General features: G+C 37.0%; 1 protein-coding gene across 4 annotated transcripts in view; it reads left to right on the top strand.

Annotated features, from left to right (window-relative positions):
- The first annotated feature begins 9782 nt into the window (after positions 1 to 9782).
- The window catches only part of LOC128995206 (BSD domain-containing protein 1-like), a 30289-nt gene continuing 17775 nt past the window's right edge, over positions 9783 to 22296 (top strand). For all 4 annotated transcript variants that reach the window (XR_008490960.1, XM_054420143.1, XM_054420142.1 and 1 more), the window contains exons 1-3: positions 9783 to 10011; positions 19557 to 19620; positions 20190 to 20306. Coding sequence is in view for 3 of the 4 variants with exons in the window: in XM_054420143.1 (XP_054276118.1) it covers positions 10001 to 10011; positions 19557 to 19620; positions 20190 to 20306 (192 nt within the window). In the remaining variant the exon portion in view is untranslated. The remainder of the gene's footprint in view (positions 10012 to 19556; positions 19621 to 20189; positions 20307 to 22296) is intronic.

Genomic DNA, 22296 nt, shown 5'->3' with positions numbered 1-22296 from the left:
TGGCTCTTCCATAATTATTATCACCACAATACAACTACTATACACAATTTCCAGTAGGTCTGAATAGAAACGACCTAAAATAAAACGATAATATCCAATAAAATTCACAGTACACATAATTTAACTTTGGTGTCCTAACATCAAAACTAATCGTCACACCTATCCTTTATATCAATTTCACTGCATTAATTGCCAAATAAATAAGCGTAAACAAAGAAAAGTAAAAACAATAACAGTTTGTTTTGAAGCAGCTGTTTGGTTCAAATAACATTCATTTGAAAAAAAAAAGAACTGGTCACATGTAGCAGGAATATAAAAAGTAAACACGCTAGTAAAGCTAATGACGTAATTGTCAATGTTTATTAACCATACCGTTATCAGTTCTATCCTTGATAATTACCCACCCTCATTGAATAAATGTACATCGTAATTTCCCATATTAGTTAATTTAAACTACAATATATTCATAGTTGAAATAAAAGTGATATTTTCACGTTTGGGGGCGCTGATGTAGGCGTCCCTAAACGTAACCACAACTGAACACGATTTCATAAAAGGATGGTTTGTCTAATTAATTGCAGTATCCTAGGTCAATATAGGTTGACGTTGTGTTCAATCTATGTCATCCATCTGTTTATCTTTGTATAAAACCCGTCTGAGGTTGTGGTGGTAATTTAAAATCGTGATTCCTGATTATTCTTGATCTTCTTTTTATGACATCAATATTTCCGGGCCTAATCCAAACAAAGTTAAAGCAGACAAACATTAATTGTAAACAAAAAGCTACCATGAAGAATTAAAAAATGTAAACATAGTTATTTTTCTAATCTTTCCTTGAAAAGTGTAGTAGTAAAATAATTTGCATTTATCCTTTTTTATTAAGACTCGTGTACAGAGCCTCGATTTGTACTGTGATTTAATTAATTTTGGTTAAAACTGTGTTTTAAACTGTGGCCTAATTATCTCTACCAATCTTACTTATTTCCTATAATCAATGACAAAATAAGAGTGAATAAAATAACGTCATAGTTCCATAGTTTATATTTAACCAGCTGTTAGTTAAAACAAATTATATTGCTCTAAAACAAATCGAAGAATACAAAGATTGATTTAAAAAATAATTTGAACATCCTAGTATTTTACTATGTATATTTAATTAATCTGTCATCCTCTTATAGAAGAATTGAACTTATCAATGATTAGCATTACACATAGTATAAATAAGTCAACCCTAAGTATGTCTTTACATTTTTATCCAAATGCTGAATTTGTGACACAAAAGCTGAATGTTTACAGCTGTTATGTTAAGCAAATTATTTCATGCCAAAAGCTAGTTTAGAATCTTAGCGTCGGCTGCTAGACTTTTTAAAAATTAAAACTTAATTTCTAAAAAACTGGGACCCTAAACTAAAATTATGGCTTCGACATTCCCTAGTTCTCAAAATTATCTTTCTTTCAACACAAAAATCATGAAAATCCGTCGAGTGGTTGATTCAGAATCGTGAAATAAAAAAACACTGTTTCGTTTTAATATTATAGATTAAATGCCACATGTGAGACGAAGAACTGTGAGTGGCCGGAGGGAACCCAGACGGGACCGCTCGCTGGCATCATCCTCCCAATGGAACATACTTATTTGACGGATACAAAGCGGCAGTGGTGCTACATCTAACCTCGGACAAACGAAAGTTAAATGTTTGCATTTTAGTTGCTTACATTTTATGCAAGAAAAGACTGACCATGACAGTTATTGTTATACTCTTTGTTTCCATATAGAAAAGGTTCCTTGATCTCATTTGCGGAATTCATCATACTTTCAGGATCTTATTGGAAAATCCTAATCTAAAAACAGCAGGGCTGTGAGATTTGGATCCAGAAATTATTTTCAATCCCGCATTTGTTATGATAAGCTCATCAGCAGCACATTTAGTAGAGAGGATCACGCATGGGATCAAATTGTCATGCCCACAACGCGTGTTACAATCGATTAGGTCCTCTAATTGCTGATGCTGATTCCTCATAAGAATGTTGCTGTCCTAAATACGCGCAGATTTATATTTACAACGTTGACACTGGAACCCAACAGTGCATAAAACAAAATGAAAACAAAATATATGGTGAAAATCGTTTGCGGGAAATAGGGTCATGCCTTGAAAACACCAACACACATTTGTCCAATGTTTTAAGACAGTGGCAGAAATTTGTAGGGGTGAGAGTATAAAGAGGAGTCAAGTGAGATTCTTAAGTGACTCTTTGATTGAAGTCTAGCTGTTTATGTTTTAGCTTATTATTCTTTTACTACACTACTGTACATGCTGCAGATTTTCTCGATTTAGAGCAATGGGTTATCTACTTCGGATAAAATCCTTATTACCTAATCTAATTTCTCAATTCTAGCTTCGAGCGAGTGTTCTTAAGTCTACTATTGTCATTTTTAGAATCGAAGATCATCTTCACCTCAGCAGTTTTTGTTTTCAAAAGGAAAATCTACTCTCATCTGATTTTTAAAGAAAATCTGATTTTGATCAAAATGAATATGTAATGGTCCTTATAATTCTATAATTCATAATAATAGTACAACACCACATTGCTGTAACAATTACGGTTCAAAAGCTATTGCAACTTTTGTAATTTTTAACTATAAAATATCATATTCACTCTCACCGCTAACCCATGATAAAGGTTGTTGACAAGCTTATGGGAGAAAGTATGTGTCAGAATGTTGATACCGTGTATTAAATATGTATACGTCCGTGAACAGCTTGAGTAACTTTTCTCCGATTTTGATGAAATTTGGCTTAAAAGTGTAAGGCGAGATAAGCTTAAATGAGTTCGCGAACCAGCATGATGTTAACCAGCATGCATGGGGCAAAAATTGGTTTTTATTCATTTTTGACTCTCAAAATACAACATTTCCCAAAACGAACTTCAGCCAGGACGTGATTGAGCCATGCAAACGAGATCATCTTGAAAATTAAGAAGTTAAACGGGGCAAAGCCCGCGGGTTAGTATATTTCCGAAACAACATACCAGAGCTGCAATAAACGGTTGGGTTGCACTTTACTTTACGTCATACACTCATTAGAATGAAAATATCGATCGATATATCGATTATTCGACTGTTTCATTCGATATATCGTTTAGTTAGTTAGGTAAGGTTAACCTAACCTAACTAACCAAACGATATATTGAACTAAACTAGGTGGCGTTCGCAGATGCATCCACAAAATTGAGCGGAGTCATCAAGGGTTCGTATTACATTGTTTTTGTCATAATGCAGTAAAACAGTCGTCATTGGTGCATGCGTTGCGGGTCTAAAGTAGCATTTTTACTCTTTAGGGAATAAAATTCGTTTTTAGCCTCTATGGAGTAAAACTCAGCTGTTGTCAACTTAGTTGTAGTTGTAGTAAGTATCAAAATATGTAACGATTCGTGCTTCATAATCATTTTAACCTACAGTCTACAGTCTCTTCCCATAGCATTTTAGCATTGCAGATACATTAATCCATTCCAACACTCAACACTGCCCACCTTTACTACTTCATTCACCCTCCCCTACGTCGTGGAGCTGTTTCCCTCTCTTCCCATAGCATTTTAGGATTGCAGATACATTAATTCAATTGCCAAAGACAGTTCCCACACTCTGCACTGCAAGCTTTACTACTTCCTTTACCATTTCCTACGTCATAGACCTGTTTCCTTCCCTTCTCATAGCATTTAAGTATTAGATACATTTATCTAACTGCCGAAAAGGTTCCCTCACTCTGCACTGCCAGCCTTTACTACTTCCTTCACAACTTCCTACGTCGTGGGGCCTGTTTCCTTCCCTTCTCATAGCATTTTAGGATTGAAGATACATTAATCTAACTGCCACAGACGTTTCTCACAATATGTTCATACATTACTACTTCCTAAGCCACTTCCTACATCGTGGGCCTGTTTTCATAACTTTCTATAGCATTTTAGTATTTTAGATACGCTAATCTAATTGCCACAAACTTTGCCCACACTCCGCACAGCTAGCCTTTACTACTTCTTTCACCATTGTATATGTCGTGGACATGCTTCCATCCCTTCTCATAGCATTTCAGCATTGCAGATACATTAACCTAACTGCTACAAACGGTTTACAGTTTCCAAGCTCCACACTGCTCACCATACTACTTCCTTCACCTCTTCTTACGTCGCAGACCTGTTTCCCTCTCTTCCCATAGAATTTTAAAATTGTAGATACCAAGATACCTTAATCTAATCGTCATAAACAGTTCCCACACTCCGAAAAACTCGCCTTTACTGCTTCCTTCATTACTTCCTACGTCACGAACCTGTTTACCTCCCTTCCCTTAGCATTATTGGAATGCAAATACCTTAATCTATTTGTCATAAACAGATCCCACACTCCGGACAGCTCGCCTTGACTACTTCGTTCACCACTTCGTACATCGTGGACCTGTTTTCCTCCCGTCCCATAGCATTTTAGGATTGTAGATACCCTAATCTAATAGTCATAAACAGTTTCCACACTCCGGACAGCTCGCCTTGACTATTTCCTTCACCACTTCCTACGTCGCGGACCTGTTTTCCTCCCTTCCCATAGCATTTAGGATTGCAAATATCTTATTCTAATGGTCATTAAACAGATCCCATACCCCGAACAGCTTGTCTTTACTACTTCCTTCACCACTTCCTACGTCGCGGACCTGTTTCCTTCCCTTCCAATAGCATTTTAGGATTGCAGATACCTTAATCTAATTGTCATAAACAGTTCCCACTCTCCGGGCAGCTCGCCTTGACTATTTCCTTCACCACTTCCTACGTCGCGGACCTATTTTCCTCCCTTCCCATAGCATTTTATAATTGCAAATACCTTAATCTAATGGTCATAAACAGATCCCATACCCCGAACAGCTCGCCTTTACTACTTCCTTCACCACTTCCTACGTCGCGGGCCTGTTTCCTTCCCTTCCAATAGTATTTTAGGATTGCAGATACCTTAATCTAATTGTCATATACAGTTCCCACACTCCGGACAGCTCGCCTTGACTACTTCCTTCACTACTTCCTACGTCGCGGACCCGTTTTCCTCCCTTCCCATAGAATTTTAGGAATGCAGATACCTTAATCTAATCGTCATAAACAGTTCCCGCACTCCAGACTGCTCACCTTTACTACTTCATTCACCACTTCCTACGTCACGGACCTCAAGCTAGTGTCGTCATTTGATTATATTTATGATCCATACCACCGTTTATGTTCTAATATCTGTGGAATAATGCTATCAGCTATTTATATATCTACTGTATTCAAAAGTTGACAGATGATCATATGTCTTTGTTTATGTGTCAAATACTGCCTCCATAAGGATTACATTGAAACTTTGAGACCCAGTGGGGCGGATTCCTGAGAGACTTTTTTAACGCCATATAGATGTTGGCACTCACCGATATGGTCTTTATCACCATGCAAAATTTGAAAACGATTGATTCAGCCGTCTAGGAGGAGTTTACGTATTACGAAATGCATAAAAGTCGGCGTATAAGAGCTTCGCTCGCTCCGCTCAACAATCGAATAATCGATATTTTAATTCGGTTTAGTTCATTCGAATGAGTGTAGGACGTAAAGTAAAGTGCAGCCAACGGTTGTCCCATAAGTTAAGCGTGTATGCTCTGTTTCTTTACTTCTCTGAGGGAGAAGCCTACGCCACCGTCAGGGTTTTGAGCCACTCAAAGTTGGAGAACAAATTAGATAACAACTGCGAAATATTGTACAAACATGAGTTATAAGTTTCGCAATATTTATGTAAACAGGTACGTATTTTTATTTCAAACAATTAATTTTTTTGTTCAAGTTCATTTGATTTTAAATTGTACAGAATATTTAATATCGCCCTTAGCCCAGGCAAATTAAACATATGCTCCCCAAAAAATCGTCTAAAGCTGGAAAGTGTTTTAATACCTTTTGGGGGTCCCAAATAAGAGTCCTGTGAGTTTGCGACGGATTCTGACGTCTGCTTAAGTTTTGGGAGTCGAAAAAATATGCAAATTTTGCACTTTTTTCAGTTTTTCGCTTATAACTCCTAAATAACGAATCCTACGGTAAATTTTGTTCGAAGGTCTCTTTTAGTACATTAAATTCTGCGTTGATTGGTGTTAAATACGTCAAAATCGGCCGAGCTGTTTAGCCACTGTAGCTTTTTAAAGTTGGATCATTTTCATCAACATGGCCAAAAAGTTGATTATTTGACCAGTTTTCGGCTTACAGCTCCTAATCGACGCTTGCTATACAAAAATGCACCTGTAGTTAGTTTGGAAAACACAATATTCTGCGTAATATGTTTTTTTACCAATCAATAATGGTAATTGATTGTTACCTACTTTGTATGGTCGCCATTTCTTTGAAAAAAATATTAAAGTTAAAGTTGGAAAATTTTACTAAAATTAATATTTAGGCTAATATTAATATTTTTTTTCAATGAAATGGCGACCATACAAAGTAGGTTGCAATCAATTGCCATTATTGATTAGTAAAAAAAAAAAACATATTACGCAGAATTTTGTCTTTTCCAAACTAACTACAGGTGCATTTTTGTATAGCAAGCGTCGATTAGGAGTTGTAAGCCGAAAACTGGTCAAATAATCAACTTTTGGCCATCTTATCTTATCTTATCTGACAGGGGCAGGTCGAGACCTTAAAGCACTTCATCCGAAATCGAATTATTGCGCACCCCAGATACTTAATTGCTTTCTTGTTGACCTACAAGTTGAGGCGCCCAATGAATGCCTGTAGCTTCCCAATTAGTTCATCCTCAGGAAGAAATCTACCTCTAGCCATATTTCCAAGAGTTATCGATCTAGCGTCAGAGAGCTCAATACAATCAAAGAGTAAGTGATCAGCTGTCTCTTCTGACCTATCACAGTACCTACAGATCGGTTCACCATCATATAAGCCCATCCGTTGTAGATGTTTCCTGAATCTTCCATGACCAGTTATCAGTTCAACAATTAATTTAATTCTTCGTCTGTCTAGTCTCAAGAGGTCACAGGCAACCTTTTTGGAAGGCCTAAACAGAGTAAGCTTGCTGACCCTAAGAAGGGGAACATCGACCCAGCGTTTGCGATGCTTTTCCTTGGCCCATGACGCAATCGCAGAACATACACTGTTTCGTGAGATGCCACAGAAGGGTTGCGGGCCTAACAATGATGTCGCAGAGGCAGTATTTGCCAATCTGTCTGCAGCTTCATTTCCTTCAATGCCTGAGTGTCCTGGTTTTTTGGCCATGTTGATGAAAATGACCTAACTTTAAAAAGCTACAGAGGCTAAACAGCTCGGCCGATTTTGACGTATTTAACACCAATCGACGCAGAATTTAATGTACTAAAAGAGACCTTCAAACAACATTTTCCGTAGGATTCGTTATTTAGGAGTTATAAGGAAAAAACTGAAAAAAGTGCAAAATTTTCATAGTTTTTCGACTCCCAAAACTTAAGCAGACGTCAAAATCCGTCGCAAACTCACAGGACTCTTATTTGGGACCCCCAAAAGGTATTAAAACACTTTCCAGCTTTAGACGATTTTTTGGGGAGCACTCCCTATATTTGATCTAATTTGCCTGGACTACCTTTATAGATTATTCAAAATAAATAGGTAAATATCCGATAATAAACTAACTGGAATTTAAAATATAGGCCATTCACAATTCGAAGTACACACTGCAGTCCCAAACTCCCAATGCAATACACGCACACTGAAACTAACTCAGATTTGATTTACCATTACACGCACAACATTAATCATTACAGTTCTTCAGCTTAAGCCACAATTCAGTGTTACAAAAATAACCATAGGTTATTGAGCGGAGCGAGCGAAGCTCACTACACTCCTGCTTTTGTTTTACAAATACTCCTCCTGAACGGCTGAAGCGATCTGCACGACATTTAACACAGTCATAGTAACCAACCATGGGAAGGTATAAATATGAAATGGTACAAATCGGACCATAGGACTTTTCCCTACAAGAATGCAAACTTTTAGAAATTTAACATGGACCTTATGGGTTAATTGGTCGCCATGACATTATTTGCGAGTTAAACACTAAAAAGTAAACAAGAGCCTGAGACATATGTTAGTCAACAAATCTATCACATTATAAATACAGTACAAAAGAAAAAGTCGGATGAATACTAAAGAGCATATTAATCTATTATATGTAATACTAATTGATTAACAATCAGTTCTTATTGAGTGATTAAAATCATGCCTTTTATATTTAATAGTATAATCGTTCTGTTCTTTTTAACAACAATGGATAGTCAACTAATTAGGCCTAAATCGGCGTCGGAGGTGTAGGCCTAGTGGATAGCGAGCGGGTTGGGCTAATATTCCGAAGGTGCCGGGTTCGAATCTAACTTTTTGTCAACAATTTTTTTTCATATCAGCAAGTTTGGTTGGTTTGGTTAGGTTATGACAGTTTAATTTTATAATAAAAAAAATATAAAATTGAATTTTAGGCATTTATAATTTTGGGGTACACTTCCATATCTGTTGGCACAGACAACCGAATGAAAATATCGATCGATATATCGATTATTCTATATATCGTTTGGTTAGTTAGGTAAGGTTAACCTAATATAACTAACCAAATGATAGATCGAATTAAACAATCGAATAATCAATATTACTCATTCGGTTTGTGCCAACAGATATGGAAGTGTACCCTAATTTTATTTCATGAGAAATAACTATTTTTCAGATTAGTAAACCTTCATTTGATTTTTGCATTATCAGCACGTTTGGTTAGGTTATGACAGTTTAATTAATAAAAAACTGTAAGAATAATTTTATAATTTTTCCTAATTTTATAATTAACTAGGCCTAATAGTGAAGTAAAAATTAAGCGCTGTGCTCTCTACTACAACGCTGTTAACGGAGGAATTTTGAACTAAACTATGATGTCATCGTTGCCTCATTTGTATTTCCCTTAAGTCAGACCAAGGCAGCGCAACACTACGGCACAGTGGTGGATAGTTGTACAATTGTAGTACTAAACTCTTACCATTAAAATCTTACAAACAGCCAGCTTGTTTATTTACCTAAAACATATGGGAATGGCGATGGCAATGAATTTATCAATGAAATCTATCCACTAGTGTGACGTCACGGATCCTGCAGCATGTCCTGTTTTCTGGGTGCTGCAGGATCCATGTCGTCATACTAGTGGATAGATTTCATTGATAAATTCATTGCCATCGCCATTCCCATATGTTTTAGGTAAATAAACAAGCTGGCTGTTTGTAAGATTTTAATGGTAAGAGATGATGTTTTATCTATGGTAAGAGTTTAGTACAACAATGGTACAATTATCCACCACTGTGACGTAGTGTTGCGCTGCAGCATGGCCTGTTTCTTTCCATTGGGTTTTTTTTTCTAGTGGGGCCTTGGTCAGACCCAGAATAGTTGAGTTGAGGGTCCACTCAACCATTGACTTTGGATACTGTAAATAGATTTGTCCTATTTTAATTTCTGAAACTAGTTTCGATTTAGTACAGTAGTTTATACCCGTGAAATCTATTTCTGGGATACATAGCCTAATTGATAAAGGTTTGAAGGCTATATAAGAATGGATTTTACAATGTGCCCAAAATAAACTTCTTATAGTATACTGAGGTGTTACTTTTAAAACCTATGGTGCAGAGACTTCAGAGGGGGAAATACTCTAAAAACAAACAAAGCAGAGGACAAATCAATCAGCTGATTGAGTTATTTAGTTAGGCAGTTCAGTGAGTGAGGACTTAGAGACCAGGGAAACGTATGTTCTTGTTGTCAAAACTGATAAATTCAAAATATTTGTTTGTCAGTTTTTAGAATTTTGATAGAGAAAGTCCACATATCTTTGTGTATGTAGTTTTGTACTTGTAGTGAGATCTTAAGTCGTTAAACTACCGTCCCCGTACCAAAATGTTAATGTTTTGATTTGTCGGTCAAAGGAGTTTTCATAAGCAAAATGGCGATGGAGTAAGTATCAATATTGTTTTATTACCTACACGTTGTTTACATATGCTTTCAAGCTGGATGATTTACTGTTAGGACTTTGGTTCAGTACAAGACCAGTTCTTTTTAACGCTAAATTTATTCTGACAAAGCCTAAGTTAGATATCAAACCAATAAGTATTGCATTGCCCCAATTTGGCTCTCTTTGATCTAGTTTCTTGTTGACTAAATAGGCCCACCTACTCAATAACCCTGCACTTCATGGCCTTTAATTTGGATTTTTACTTTTATCATAGGTTACTTCTTTAACTTACTAATTCATAAGTCTCTGTAAGAATTAAAGGTTACACCTTCCATCACACTTGAATTTATTCAAAAACACCTAACTTAGGCCTAGGCCTAGACATTCTTGTTTCCACTTGTCTTCTGGCCTAGGTCTAATTTATGATTCTATATTTTATAGAAAATTATTCTACCTCATGTAGAACAGTACCTATAGGCCTACAGTAGAACCTCGATAGGCCTAGTTCGACACTTTGTGGTAATTTCCGCCGAGCGTAGTCCGTTTAAACCGATGTCCGGTTTAAAGGTGTCCGGATAAGAGGGAGTCTACTGTATAGGGAGTGTAGTATATTCACAAAAGAATAAAACAAACTAGTAAAAGAAAGAACATTTTTATCTTATTGCCATCTCAACACTAAAACAAACATCATAACAAAAACATAAACCATATGCTTTTAACAAGACAATATAGAATAGAATATTAGACATATGATCCAATATCACACTTCTCCCCCTTCAGATAAAGCTCCGCTTCTCTTACGTAGCTGGTCTTCGTGTTTTCGCCTCAGAAGTCCACCAACCCTGACTTGGTATGATAGCTCACCAGTTCTTGATGCAATCACTCATGGAGTCCAGCCGGCACCTATTTCTCTCTGCACCCAGACTTCTTCCCCCTCAGAAAATTCCCTACGTCTACTTTTGCCATCGTGATACTCCTTTTGTTTGAAAACTGATTCTGCTATCACGTCTTTCACCGTAGGCTTCAAATTGTCCAATGGAGATCGAAGTCTTTTGCCGAAGAACAGTTCAGATGGAGGTTTGCTCGTAGATTTTTGTGGCGTGTTTCTGTAGGCAAACAATAGCTTCGCCAACCTTTGTGTTTGATCTTGCCTGTCACCTTTGCTGGACAAATATCTTGACTTGAATGTTTTGATGAACCGTTCAACTTGGCCATTCGTCTTCGGATGATATGGTGTACTGCAGACATGTTTTATCGCTTTATCCTTGCAAAACTTCTCAAATAGCTCTGACGTAAACTGTGTCCCATTGTCAGTGACTATCATTCTAGGAACTCCATAATGAGAAAACCATTCCCGTAACTTGTTCACTGTACTGGCAGCCGTAATAGATCTAACCATTGATATCTCTGGCCATTTAGAAAATGCATCTACACCAACTAACCAATACCACCCATCAAATGGTCCAGCATAATCCAAGTTTAACCGTTCCCATGGACCATCTGGTACATTCCACGAGTACAGAGGTACCTCCGGTTCCCTTGGGCGGTTCATCTGACACCCATTACAAGTCTTCACATACGTTTCTATGTCTTCGTCAATCTTGCTCCACCACACATAGAATCGTGACAAACTCCGCATAGCTTCAATCCCAGGATGTCCTTGATGTAAAACACGTAGTGTTTTCTTTTGAAGGGTCTGTGGAACCACTATTCTATTTCCCCACATCAGAATTCCTTTCACAGAAGAGAGTTCTTCCCGTCTGTGAAAAAATGGAGACAAACATGAAAGATCATTAGGCAACTTTTGTGGCCATTGTGATTCCATAAACATCATTACCCGCTTGCAAGTCTCATCTTTTCTAGTTTCTTCTTGCAGTTCCTTTGATGTCAGAGCCATATCGTCTATCTTTTCCTGAACCAGTAGTTTTGCAGACAACTCTTCTCTTGATGGGAGGTCACTCTCGCTGGGCAGTCTAGAGAGTGCATCCGCCAACACGTTGTTCCTACCTTCTATATACTTTATATCAAAATCGTAGTTGTTTAAGAAAATAGCCCATCGAACCAACCTGTTATTCATCGTCTTGGTCAAATCCCGATGTTTACCAAATATTCTCTCTAAAGGCTTGTGGTCACTAGTTAAAGTAAAATGTCTGCCATAAAGATACTGGTGGAATTTGACCACTCCAAACACGCAAGCAAGTGCTTCCCTGTCAATTGATGAATATCGCTTTTCTGATTCCTGCAAAGTACGCGAAGCAAATGCAATTGGTCTTTCTTCACCATCGTGATCAGTTTGTAGAATAATTGCTGCTACACCAACCTCCGAGGCACCACAGGATACTGTTATGGGCAAATCATCTCGGTAAGGAACAACCGTTGCATCTTCTGCAATCAGATTGCGTGCTCTGTCAAACTCCTCTTGTTCTTGGTGATTCCACACCCAAGAAGTCTTAGAACTTGTTAATCGGTGTAATCTTGAACAAAGACCATGAAGATGAGGAATGAACTTCTCATAATAGTTGATGGCTCCCAAAAACGCTCGAAGCTCTTTCTTGTTTGTTGGAGTCTTGGCTTCCTTTAATGCCTTTACTTTATCTTCCCTAGGATGTATTCCATCTTGATCAATTTTATGCCCCAAATAGTAGACACTGTTTTGACCTAACTGACATTTTTCTTTCTTCGCCTTTATCCCCGCAGCTTCGAGACGTTTCAACACTGTTCTGACATTGCCAAGGTGCTCTTCTTTGGTTCTTCCACTGACTATGATATCGTCTATGTTCACCCCAACCAAAGGGATATCACTGAGGAGATTTTCCATGAAACGCTGAAATTTGGCTGGAGCATCAGTTAAACCAAATGCAAGGCGTTTGTAGCGGAAATACCCCATATGAGTAGCTATTATTAAGTAGTTTCGATCTTCCTCTGCAACCTCTAACTGTAAGTATGCATCTTTCAAATCAATTACAGTAAATAATCGACCTCCAGCAATTTTGTTTGTCAAATCAGCAAAAGTAGGCATCTGATAAACTTCAGGCACAATCGCCTTGTTCACGGTAACCCTGAAGTCTCCACAAATCCTAACCCTACCTCCTCCTTTGTTGACATTTACAGTAGGCGTTGACCAGACTATTGCTGTTTCACTTGGATCAACCTTCTCTAAGACTCCGCACTCAACTAGTCGGTTCAGCTCATTCTCTACGGAATTTTTCAAAGGAAAGGGTACTCTTCTGGCTTTCAGTGCAATTGGTGGAAAATCCTTCTTTACATGTATTCTAGCCTTTACTCCTTCAATTTTACCCAATCCATCAGAGAAAACACTATCAAATTCCTTCACCAATGATTGAGCTTCCTCTTCCGTAATATTCACATCATCATTTGTTACATTGTTTGATTTTACACTAACTTCAGGTGGAAGTTTCATTCCAAATGATACCATCCACGGAAGTCCAAACAATGGAATGTCATCTTTTTCCATTACTGCCACTGGTAATTTCCTAGTTTCCCCATTCAAACACACTGACACATAGCATTTGCCTAAACATGCTAACGGTGTTTGACCATAGCCTGTCAACCCGGAGAGAGGTTTAACCTGGGGCTTACCAAGTTTCTTCCATAATGGCTGCCCAATTGTAGAAATTCTAGCACCAGAATCGAATTCCATAAGGCAGGGCAGTCCATTAACATTGACTCTTATTGAGGCACGTGGAGTTCTGTTTGAAATCTTCTTAAGAGCATGAAGATCAGATTCCACCTCATCTGAACTGTGCTCACCATCGGAATACTTCGTGTCAATTTTACTTACAAACTTCCTTTTGCACACCCTAGCAAAATGTCCTATCTTCCGGCATTTAAGACACTCCTGGCCTTTTGCTGGACATTTCTCCTTGACACATCTATATCTGCCACAGTTCTCACATCCATTCACTTGACCTGTTGTTTGCCGCTTCTTGACAAAACATACGTTCGATGTAGTACTGGCATTCACCTCGTTTCTGGCACGCTCCATCGACCTGGCCAGCTGGAACACTCTCTCTGCCGTGACAACACTGCCACCGGTCTCTACACCATCCGGCCAACGATGCCTTACTTCCACTTCAAATTGTTCATTGAACACCCCTGCGATGAAACGATCCCGGATCCGTTCATCCAAGCCTTGGCCATACCGACAGTGTTTGCTTAATTTCTTTAACCGGGTGAAATATTCCGTGAAGGACTCACTTTCATTCCTAACAGCTCTTTCAAACTCAAAACGGGCAGTGAAAATCGTTTGGTTTGGACCATACAGTGTGAAAAATGCAGTCTTAATTTCTTCATATGAACAAGAATCAAGGTTCTTCGGGATGAAATAATTTTGCATCTTCTGGAGTGGTTCACTTCCCACATAAGCCAGTAGTAAGTCTTTTCTCGCCTCCTTACTACGCTCATCTGAACCCCCCAACCCTTTCACCCGACAAACACGTTGAAAATGTTCAATATACTCTTCTGCTGTTTCTTCACATTTGTATTTCTCAAAGACAAACTTCTCCAATTTCCTCTCCAACTCACTGAGAGACTCTTCATCAACTTCCCTATCACACTTCTGCTTCTTTCTAGACATCCTCGTCGCCAGTGTAGTATATTCACAAAAGAATAAAACAAACTAGTAAAAGAAAGAACATTTTTATCTTATTGCCATCTCAACACTAAAACAAACATCATAACAAAAACATAAACCATATGCTTTTAACAAGACAATATAGAATAGAATATTAGACATATGATCCAATATCACAGGGAGTAAACGGAGTTTAACTTGATATACAGGAAAGTAAAAATACAAGTTTTATATAGAAATCAACCAAATTTATTAACCCTCCGAGTGCCCATAGTTTGGGCCTTAATGTCCGCCTATTTTTGGCGCATTTGCAAGGTTTTATTAAAACGGATCTGAAAAGCTTAAAACAATGTTAATTCTACTTTTATATATACCATTTTGTTTGGAAAATCATGGGCTTCAATATCATACTTAAAACCTAAGGAATATTTGTTTCAAAAAAATTTTTTTAGGTAAAAATAAAAATTATTTTGGAAAAATTGAAAAAAAAAATAAGTTTGTGCTCAATGAAATTGTATAAATTATAGGCCTATAAATATTTGAAAATAGCCACTTTGTTCTAAATTTTATGAGGATTACAAATATATAATAATATAAGGAAGTAGATTTGCAAATAAATAAGTTATGGGCAAAAAACCGATTTCAGTACATAGCGTTTAGCTAAGAATGCATAGCCTAACCATAGCTAGGAATCTGGCTGATAATTTACATCAATATCACTACCGGTACCTAAGTTACTTCTTCAGGATCATCAACCAGCCCTTCAAAATCACTTAAATCTTCTTATAATGCACCACGTATATCACTACTTTTGATTTTTAACACTTAAACAATAAACATAATAAAACACATCAGTCATCGGTCCGAGGTTAACTAACCTGTTTACAAATACGCACGTCAGCTGTCTGCTACAATTACGATCGGCTCGGAGAACATAAAGCGCTTAGAGACAGACCTCTGGAGAAAGCTTAGAATATAATGAAAAGAACGATACCAAACTCGATCCAGTTCAATCCGATTTTGTCAGTCATAGAGCCTTCGCCGTAAACAGTGTTCGTGAGTCGCTGCAGCGACGCATGACACTCGGAGGGTTAAATAGGCTAGCCTACTAAAAAGTCATTTATTTTATAAGTTACTTAGTAGCCTATTTTAGATGGTATCAAATAGGTACCTACCTAAGTTTTCCTACATTTGGTGTAGTGGAGCGAGAATGGCGTTCCCATTCTGACTTCTGTCTTGATAATACTAACTTAGGTGAAACCCGTCGAAATCGACGGTTACTTTCAAGGCTTACGTTAATTCATCTAAGTAACTGTGATAAATTGGGTCAAATATAGGCCTACATATTTTGAGCATTTAGCATTGTTTAAAGAGTAATAACTTAAGTGTAAAAACAATAATGATATTAATTGCGTTAGTTGCCAAATTTGGTTGATCATTCAATGAATAAAATATTCCCCATACCGTACGTCATCGCAGTTAATATTACTATTATTATTGTTATTATTATGTTATAGGTATGGTATCTCTTCCTTTGGAAGAACTTTTAAATAGTATTATAATCGTATTGGTGGATCTTTTGTAGTTAAACACGTCCGTGATTTCATCGTTGTAATATGATTTTATTTCAAAAGAAAGTATTTTTTGGGAAGACATATTCTAACTTCAAAGGGAGGTATATCCGTTACAGTGTAAGTTTGATTTTTCCTTCGTCACGTCTCGTCAGTTCATATCGTACTTCTGTGCCAATGAATGAGCCTTCTAGCATGTCCCCACATATGCTAGATTCAGGAATTCCACACATGTCAAGGAATTCCAGCTTTAACAGTAACCCCTTACTGTTAAAGCTGGAATTCCTTGACATGGGGGATGTCAGTTAGTTGTCTCAGCCTTATCAATAACATAAAGTTGTCAATATAATCTCTCTATGGAATGTTAGGTGTAGTGGAATACTTGAAGTGAAGTTGGCTTTTATTCTTGAACTGTTAGGGGCCTCCTAGTTCATATGGTCTTGAGGCTACATTGGCAACAAATAATGCAAATGACATAGCAATGGGACATTTCCCAAAAGAAAAATACTGTAAATTGGCTGTTACGTATATATTGACGTTTACATATTGTTAATCAACATATCTCATAAAGGATTATGTAATCTAGTTTAAAAGGAATATGACCTTTCTGTCATGACAGGTGCTGCTTAAATAGTATTTTCTCTTTGTATCATATTTTACAGCCAAAATATCGTGTTATTTTCATTAATGTTACCAACCCAGTGCTCCAAAGTCCGTAATATAGGCAGGTGCAAATAATTTGTCAAGATGGGTACCATTTTAGGCAAGGTTTCTATATTTGGATTTTAATAGACACCATAAGAACAAATATTTCTACATAAATATTTGATATGTGTAGAATAATATGATAAAATGTAGGCAAAAGTGGTGAAAAAGGCAGACACCAACCCTTACAATAGATATAAGATAGTTCAATAAGAAATAACTTAAGAATTGCTGTGATAAAATAATTTCCCACTGATTTTGTAATGGAACGTTATAGTGCAAAACATGACATGATAAAGAAGAAAATCGGAAAATAACATTGCAAATACTTATTTGGTAGAATTCAGTAACTCCCAAACAATGTGTGTTGTTTTAAATACAATTTATAAATGAACAGCTGTTTCATTAAAAAGTATTATTCACATGGCCAAAATCTAAACAACTCTGTGGAGGGATCTATCTTTAAAGGCTTCTGGAGCAGAGTCCTAAGGGATTTTGCTTAGTTTTTCTTTTGATAACTCATCTACAGACTAAGACCTTTCTTTGGACACCTCTACCAAGTTTCTACGCCCAGCCGTTCTCTCAAATTAGTGGGGACAAAGTTTCCAATTACAGTAGATATTTAGATTCCCCCATGTTAATCTTATGGGATAAACTCCAACTTTGATGGCCTGTGGGGCAAAGCCCGAGGATTTTTATTACCTACATGAATTGGTGAAAGGGGGCGTCTACACAAAAAATACTTTATTTTGACACGTCGTTTGTAAAAATCCGTCCATTATTAACGGAGGAGTAGTGTTTCGTAGAAATCGCCTTCACGTATTAAGGATGTGACCCGAGTTTTTAGGAGTCAAAGTTAAACAATGACTGGATGGTTTTTAACAATTTTAAATAGCGTTCAAATAAGTTTTTCCTCTCTTGTGCTGACGGCTGGACCGAGAACATCTCGCATAGTCGTGGTGAAATTAAGAGTGTCACCTGCTGTTACTGTAAAATTGTGAATGTCTTCTGCGGTTATGGCGAAGTCAAGAGCATCCCACATGGCCGCATTTGCGGTCAAGGTAAATGGTGAACATCTTCCGCGGTTGTGTCCCGCAGTAGGCCTAGTGGTGACTCTTCATCTCTTCAGCGATCGCGGTAAAATCATGAATCCATTCAGCTATTGTCGTACAAAATGAGGACATCTCTTGACATCATCAATCTTTTTGAAGACTGTGGCAGAAATTTGTAGGGACGAGAGCTCCAAGGAGTCAAGTAAGATTCTTATGTGCTTAATAAAAGACAAAGGAAGTGACTTCACAAAGGAATTACGCTGCAGCTAAAGTTAACGCTGAAAACAGAGCACCACCTGGCCAAAGAAATCTTATAGTTTTTTTCCAAAACTTATTAATGTTTGGCCATATTTGTTTTAGATCCGTCGTTAGATCCACTTGCTTACCCTCTTCTCATCCCAACCGGAGAAAAACAGTTCAAAACAGAACAGAGCATAGAAATAATTTAACAATGCTAGGCTATGTGTCGTGCTGGTTGGCGTCAAAAGAGGGCTTGCTTTAGGTCTGAAAAGCTTACTTTACAGTGGGGTGGTTGACATATTGTACCTGCGCTTATAGGGCACCCGCCTACAGTAACTTACATAAGAGATAACCAAAGCAGTATGAGAGCGGATCTATATTTACATATTGTAGATTACTTTATAATTTTGTTACAACAGAATATTTTTCATATTTCCATAATCAACCGTTAACTAACTTTAAATTCACTCTTTAATTGAGGTCTTAATGTTGATGTTTTTTTTCTTCATTCCTTTGTTACAAATTGCAGTTTTGCTCGATTACAAGCAACAGGTAATCTAAATTGTACGTAGACCTCAATTGGTAGCCTAGATACCTCCATTCTCAACTTCTTACTCCACATATTACAAATTTACTGACATCAATAATATCCTAACATCAGTTAAATAAACAAATTTAAAAAAATATTTAATTAATTATAGGATAATTCGACTTGCTGTTCTTGGAAATTGAAAATCAACTTGCATATGGTTAACGACAAGAATAGGCATAATATTATTGGTATTTAGACAAAAAATCAAATGGTGGTGAATTGAATAAAAGATGAATGTGCCAACAATAATATAATACTTAGTAGGCATAAAAAAAATACAGTAGAGTCCCACAAACTCGGCACTCGATAACCCGGCAGTCTAGATAACTCGGCCATCACTTGGCTCAGAAAATTAGTGATATTTTGAGTCCGAGTTAAACATGGACTCAAGCTAGCTCAAGTAAAATCATCCACAACGCGTACCAAGAATTTTTTGTACTGTATCTGATGACTTAATACTGACATGTAATATAAAAAAGGAGGTTAAAAAGCTTATAAATTGTATTGTCCTTATTTTTAACCCTAGTTCCCGATAACCTGGCATTTCACAAACTCGACACCCTTCCAGTCCACATTACGCCGAGTTTGCAGGACTCTACTGTAGTGGGTCTGGCATAAAAACCCATTTAGCCCAAAAGTAGTTAGTATTCTTCTTTCAAGTGTTTTTTCAACCGTAATGGGCTACAGTCTTCCCGGAGTTTGGCCCTTTATGCTACTTATGAGACATCTTGTGGACGTTTGAAAATTAGATAGGCCTATGTCTCCATGGACTAAAGTTGATGTTTTGTTACAGAAATGAAGATGGCGGTGCAGCAGGAGGCTGGTGGGGTTCATGGATGAATGCCGCAAAAGCCAAGGTTTGAATTTTGTACTTTGCAAACATTTGATCAAAATCAATGCAGATCTAGACAGTAAATTCTAGATGTTTTGTAAAACTAGCTCCTTCAAATACTGTTTCTTATGTTTGCTATCCTCCAATGTCATGTAAGGTTAACTTTGGTGCACTTGAACTTATATTGAACTTGAGGAGCCGAATAGATAATTAAAAAGAATAGGCCTACTGAAGTATTTAAGGCCAAATCGACATACTGTACATCCATTTGACAAAGGCTGACAGTATTAGTTATATGTAGGCTAATAAAACATTTCCATAGTACTGTAGGCCTAGGCTTTTTATGTTTTGTTTAAAAAGCTATTAACTTGGTTTACAAAACCATGTTTACATTTGGTCTCCTCTGATGTAATCTTTACTTAAAAAGATCCTATAATTATCTTGTATCTTGTACACACACAATGGCTCCAATGCAGAATTAACCTCACCACAAACAAAAAGTAAAACGTATCTGTGCAATCATTAGCCTAATACTTGGTATTTCTCTATGTTAATTACCGTAGTTATTATTCTCATAAAAAAACACACTTTCAGTCAGCCGAGGTGTACGAGTTTGTCAAGAATGATCTAAATGAGTTGTCCACTGCAGTCAAGAGTGAAGCTAGTGCCGTGCTCTCATCAACATCCAATGCAGTCAAAGAAACTCTCCAAGTAAGTCTATTTAAGTCTATTTATTTATTTGTCATTGAAACACTGAAAGGAAATCTAGTAGTGGGCTGCTTTGAATCAGTTGTAACGTAAATAACACCCCGCAACCCCCGCAGCACTCCAAGGTCCAGGGGGCACTGAGGTCCAACTGTCACCGCTCACCGCAATTGTGAAGTCTTTTCCATGACCGCAAGGGATGAATATGATGCCTTCAAGACCCAAGAAGATATTCATAATTTTGCCGCAGTTGCAGAAAAAATGACATTATTTCCGTGACCGTGGTGGATGATGATTGTCTTTACGACCGGGGATTTTTAACAAGATGTTGCAACGATCACGGATAACGACAACGAGTCTCAATGACTGCGGGAGACGATGATCATGTCTACATGAAAGATTCAAGATTAGGCCGCAATCACGAAAAACGTTGTTGATGTCTAAGGGAGGGGATTAAAAAACGTCTGCGATAGTTTATGGATTTTGCCTACACCTATAAATTAATCTTTAAGCTACCTACAGTACTAGCCACGTTGGCCGAGCTTATGGGTTTTTTGCGATTTTCATGATACTGTTAGCTTAAAAGTAAATCTCAAAGATGAAATTCATACAGCAGTATAACAACCATAAGAGGGATTTTTGGTAAAAATTTCAGATTTTTAAACTTTGTCCCAACAAAGATATTGAGACTCAAAATTTGAATTTTTCAAAAAATTTCAGTTTTTGAAAAATGATAACTTTTAAAGGAATTAAGTCTCATGGTTGATATTTGAAATACAAACAGTTCTACTGAGTTGCTACACACACAAAAAAAATCAAGTCTGAGATTTTATTCGTTCCAATGGTAATATGCCTTCAAAAGTTGAAATTTTTCCGTTTTCTTATGAAATGTTGAGATGGGTTTAAAACTGTTTTTGATACACATTTCAATAAATATGTACTGAACATAATATTTAGGCTGTTTCTTCCAGATTAAAATGCTTTGTGTTTCATCACTCTAGTGTTCATGGTTACCGAGTTGTGCAAGTTAACGCAAACCCTTACATGAGCAAAAATTTGTGTTTTCCGCAAAACAAAAATGGCCACCGTAGAAGTAACAAAAGAGATAAAAAAAATTAAAATCACTTTTGAACCCAGAATTGATAGAGGTATCTAGGATAAAATTATTATTTATTTTAAAAATGGTCAAGCAACCAATTATTTTATTTCTGGATCACTTGATATGGATTGACCCGCCAACGATATAAACAACTCATGGATCGCTGGCTCAGTGTTGGCCGCGCAGTCCGGCGCTCCCCCACTCTCTACTGGCAGAAGACGGCGCAGCCTATACACTCACCGTATAATACACACCTTTTTAGATGCTGCTCTGTTTAAATTAAATGTAGAAAATGAAAAATTGCTAATGCACGTCAAACTCTTTTAACAATTAAAAACTTAATGAATGTTTTGTTTCTTGCATAGAATAATCCATTTGAATTCTTTAAAACTAAACATTCGCTAAACTTGATTATAGATGTTTTTCTCACAACTGACACGACTAGTTCAAAACTATACTTGGTAAAATAATAAGTAATTGCAAAGAAAGGATAGTAAGTACAAAATTTGTCCTTTCACAATCGATTTATTAATGAAAACAACATTAAATATTTTTTAATAAAATAATTTTGGTGAGTTTTTGTTGCAGACTTATGTTAGGCGCAAACATGATAGGTACTTTTTTGTTTAGCTGAGTGGTGGCAATATATTTTAATAAAAAGGTCACAAATAAACTTAATTAATTGCAATTCATGGGTTTCGTCCCCAAAAAAAATATTCTCGACGTGCCCCTTAAAAATAGTGCCCACAAAATGGGAACACGCGGCTACAAATAGTCTTTTTGTGTTAAAGTTTCCTTTAGGTTGAAGCTGACAAGTATACCTAATGAATATCAACCCGACCTACCATTGAGAAACATTTAGTCAACATTCAACACAATCAAGCATTACTGACTATA

Source organism: Macrosteles quadrilineatus, unplaced genomic scaffold (genome assembly GCF_028750875.1).
Source record: "Macrosteles quadrilineatus isolate MER2022 unplaced genomic scaffold, UCM_ALF_1.0 Scaffold_5__1_contigs__length_97177068, whole genome shotgun sequence".
NCBI lineage: Eukaryota > Metazoa > Arthropoda > Insecta > Hemiptera > Cicadellidae > Macrosteles > Macrosteles quadrilineatus.
The sequence above is the reverse complement of the archived record's forward strand: the minus strand, read 5'-3'. Positions and strand labels throughout refer to the sequence as shown.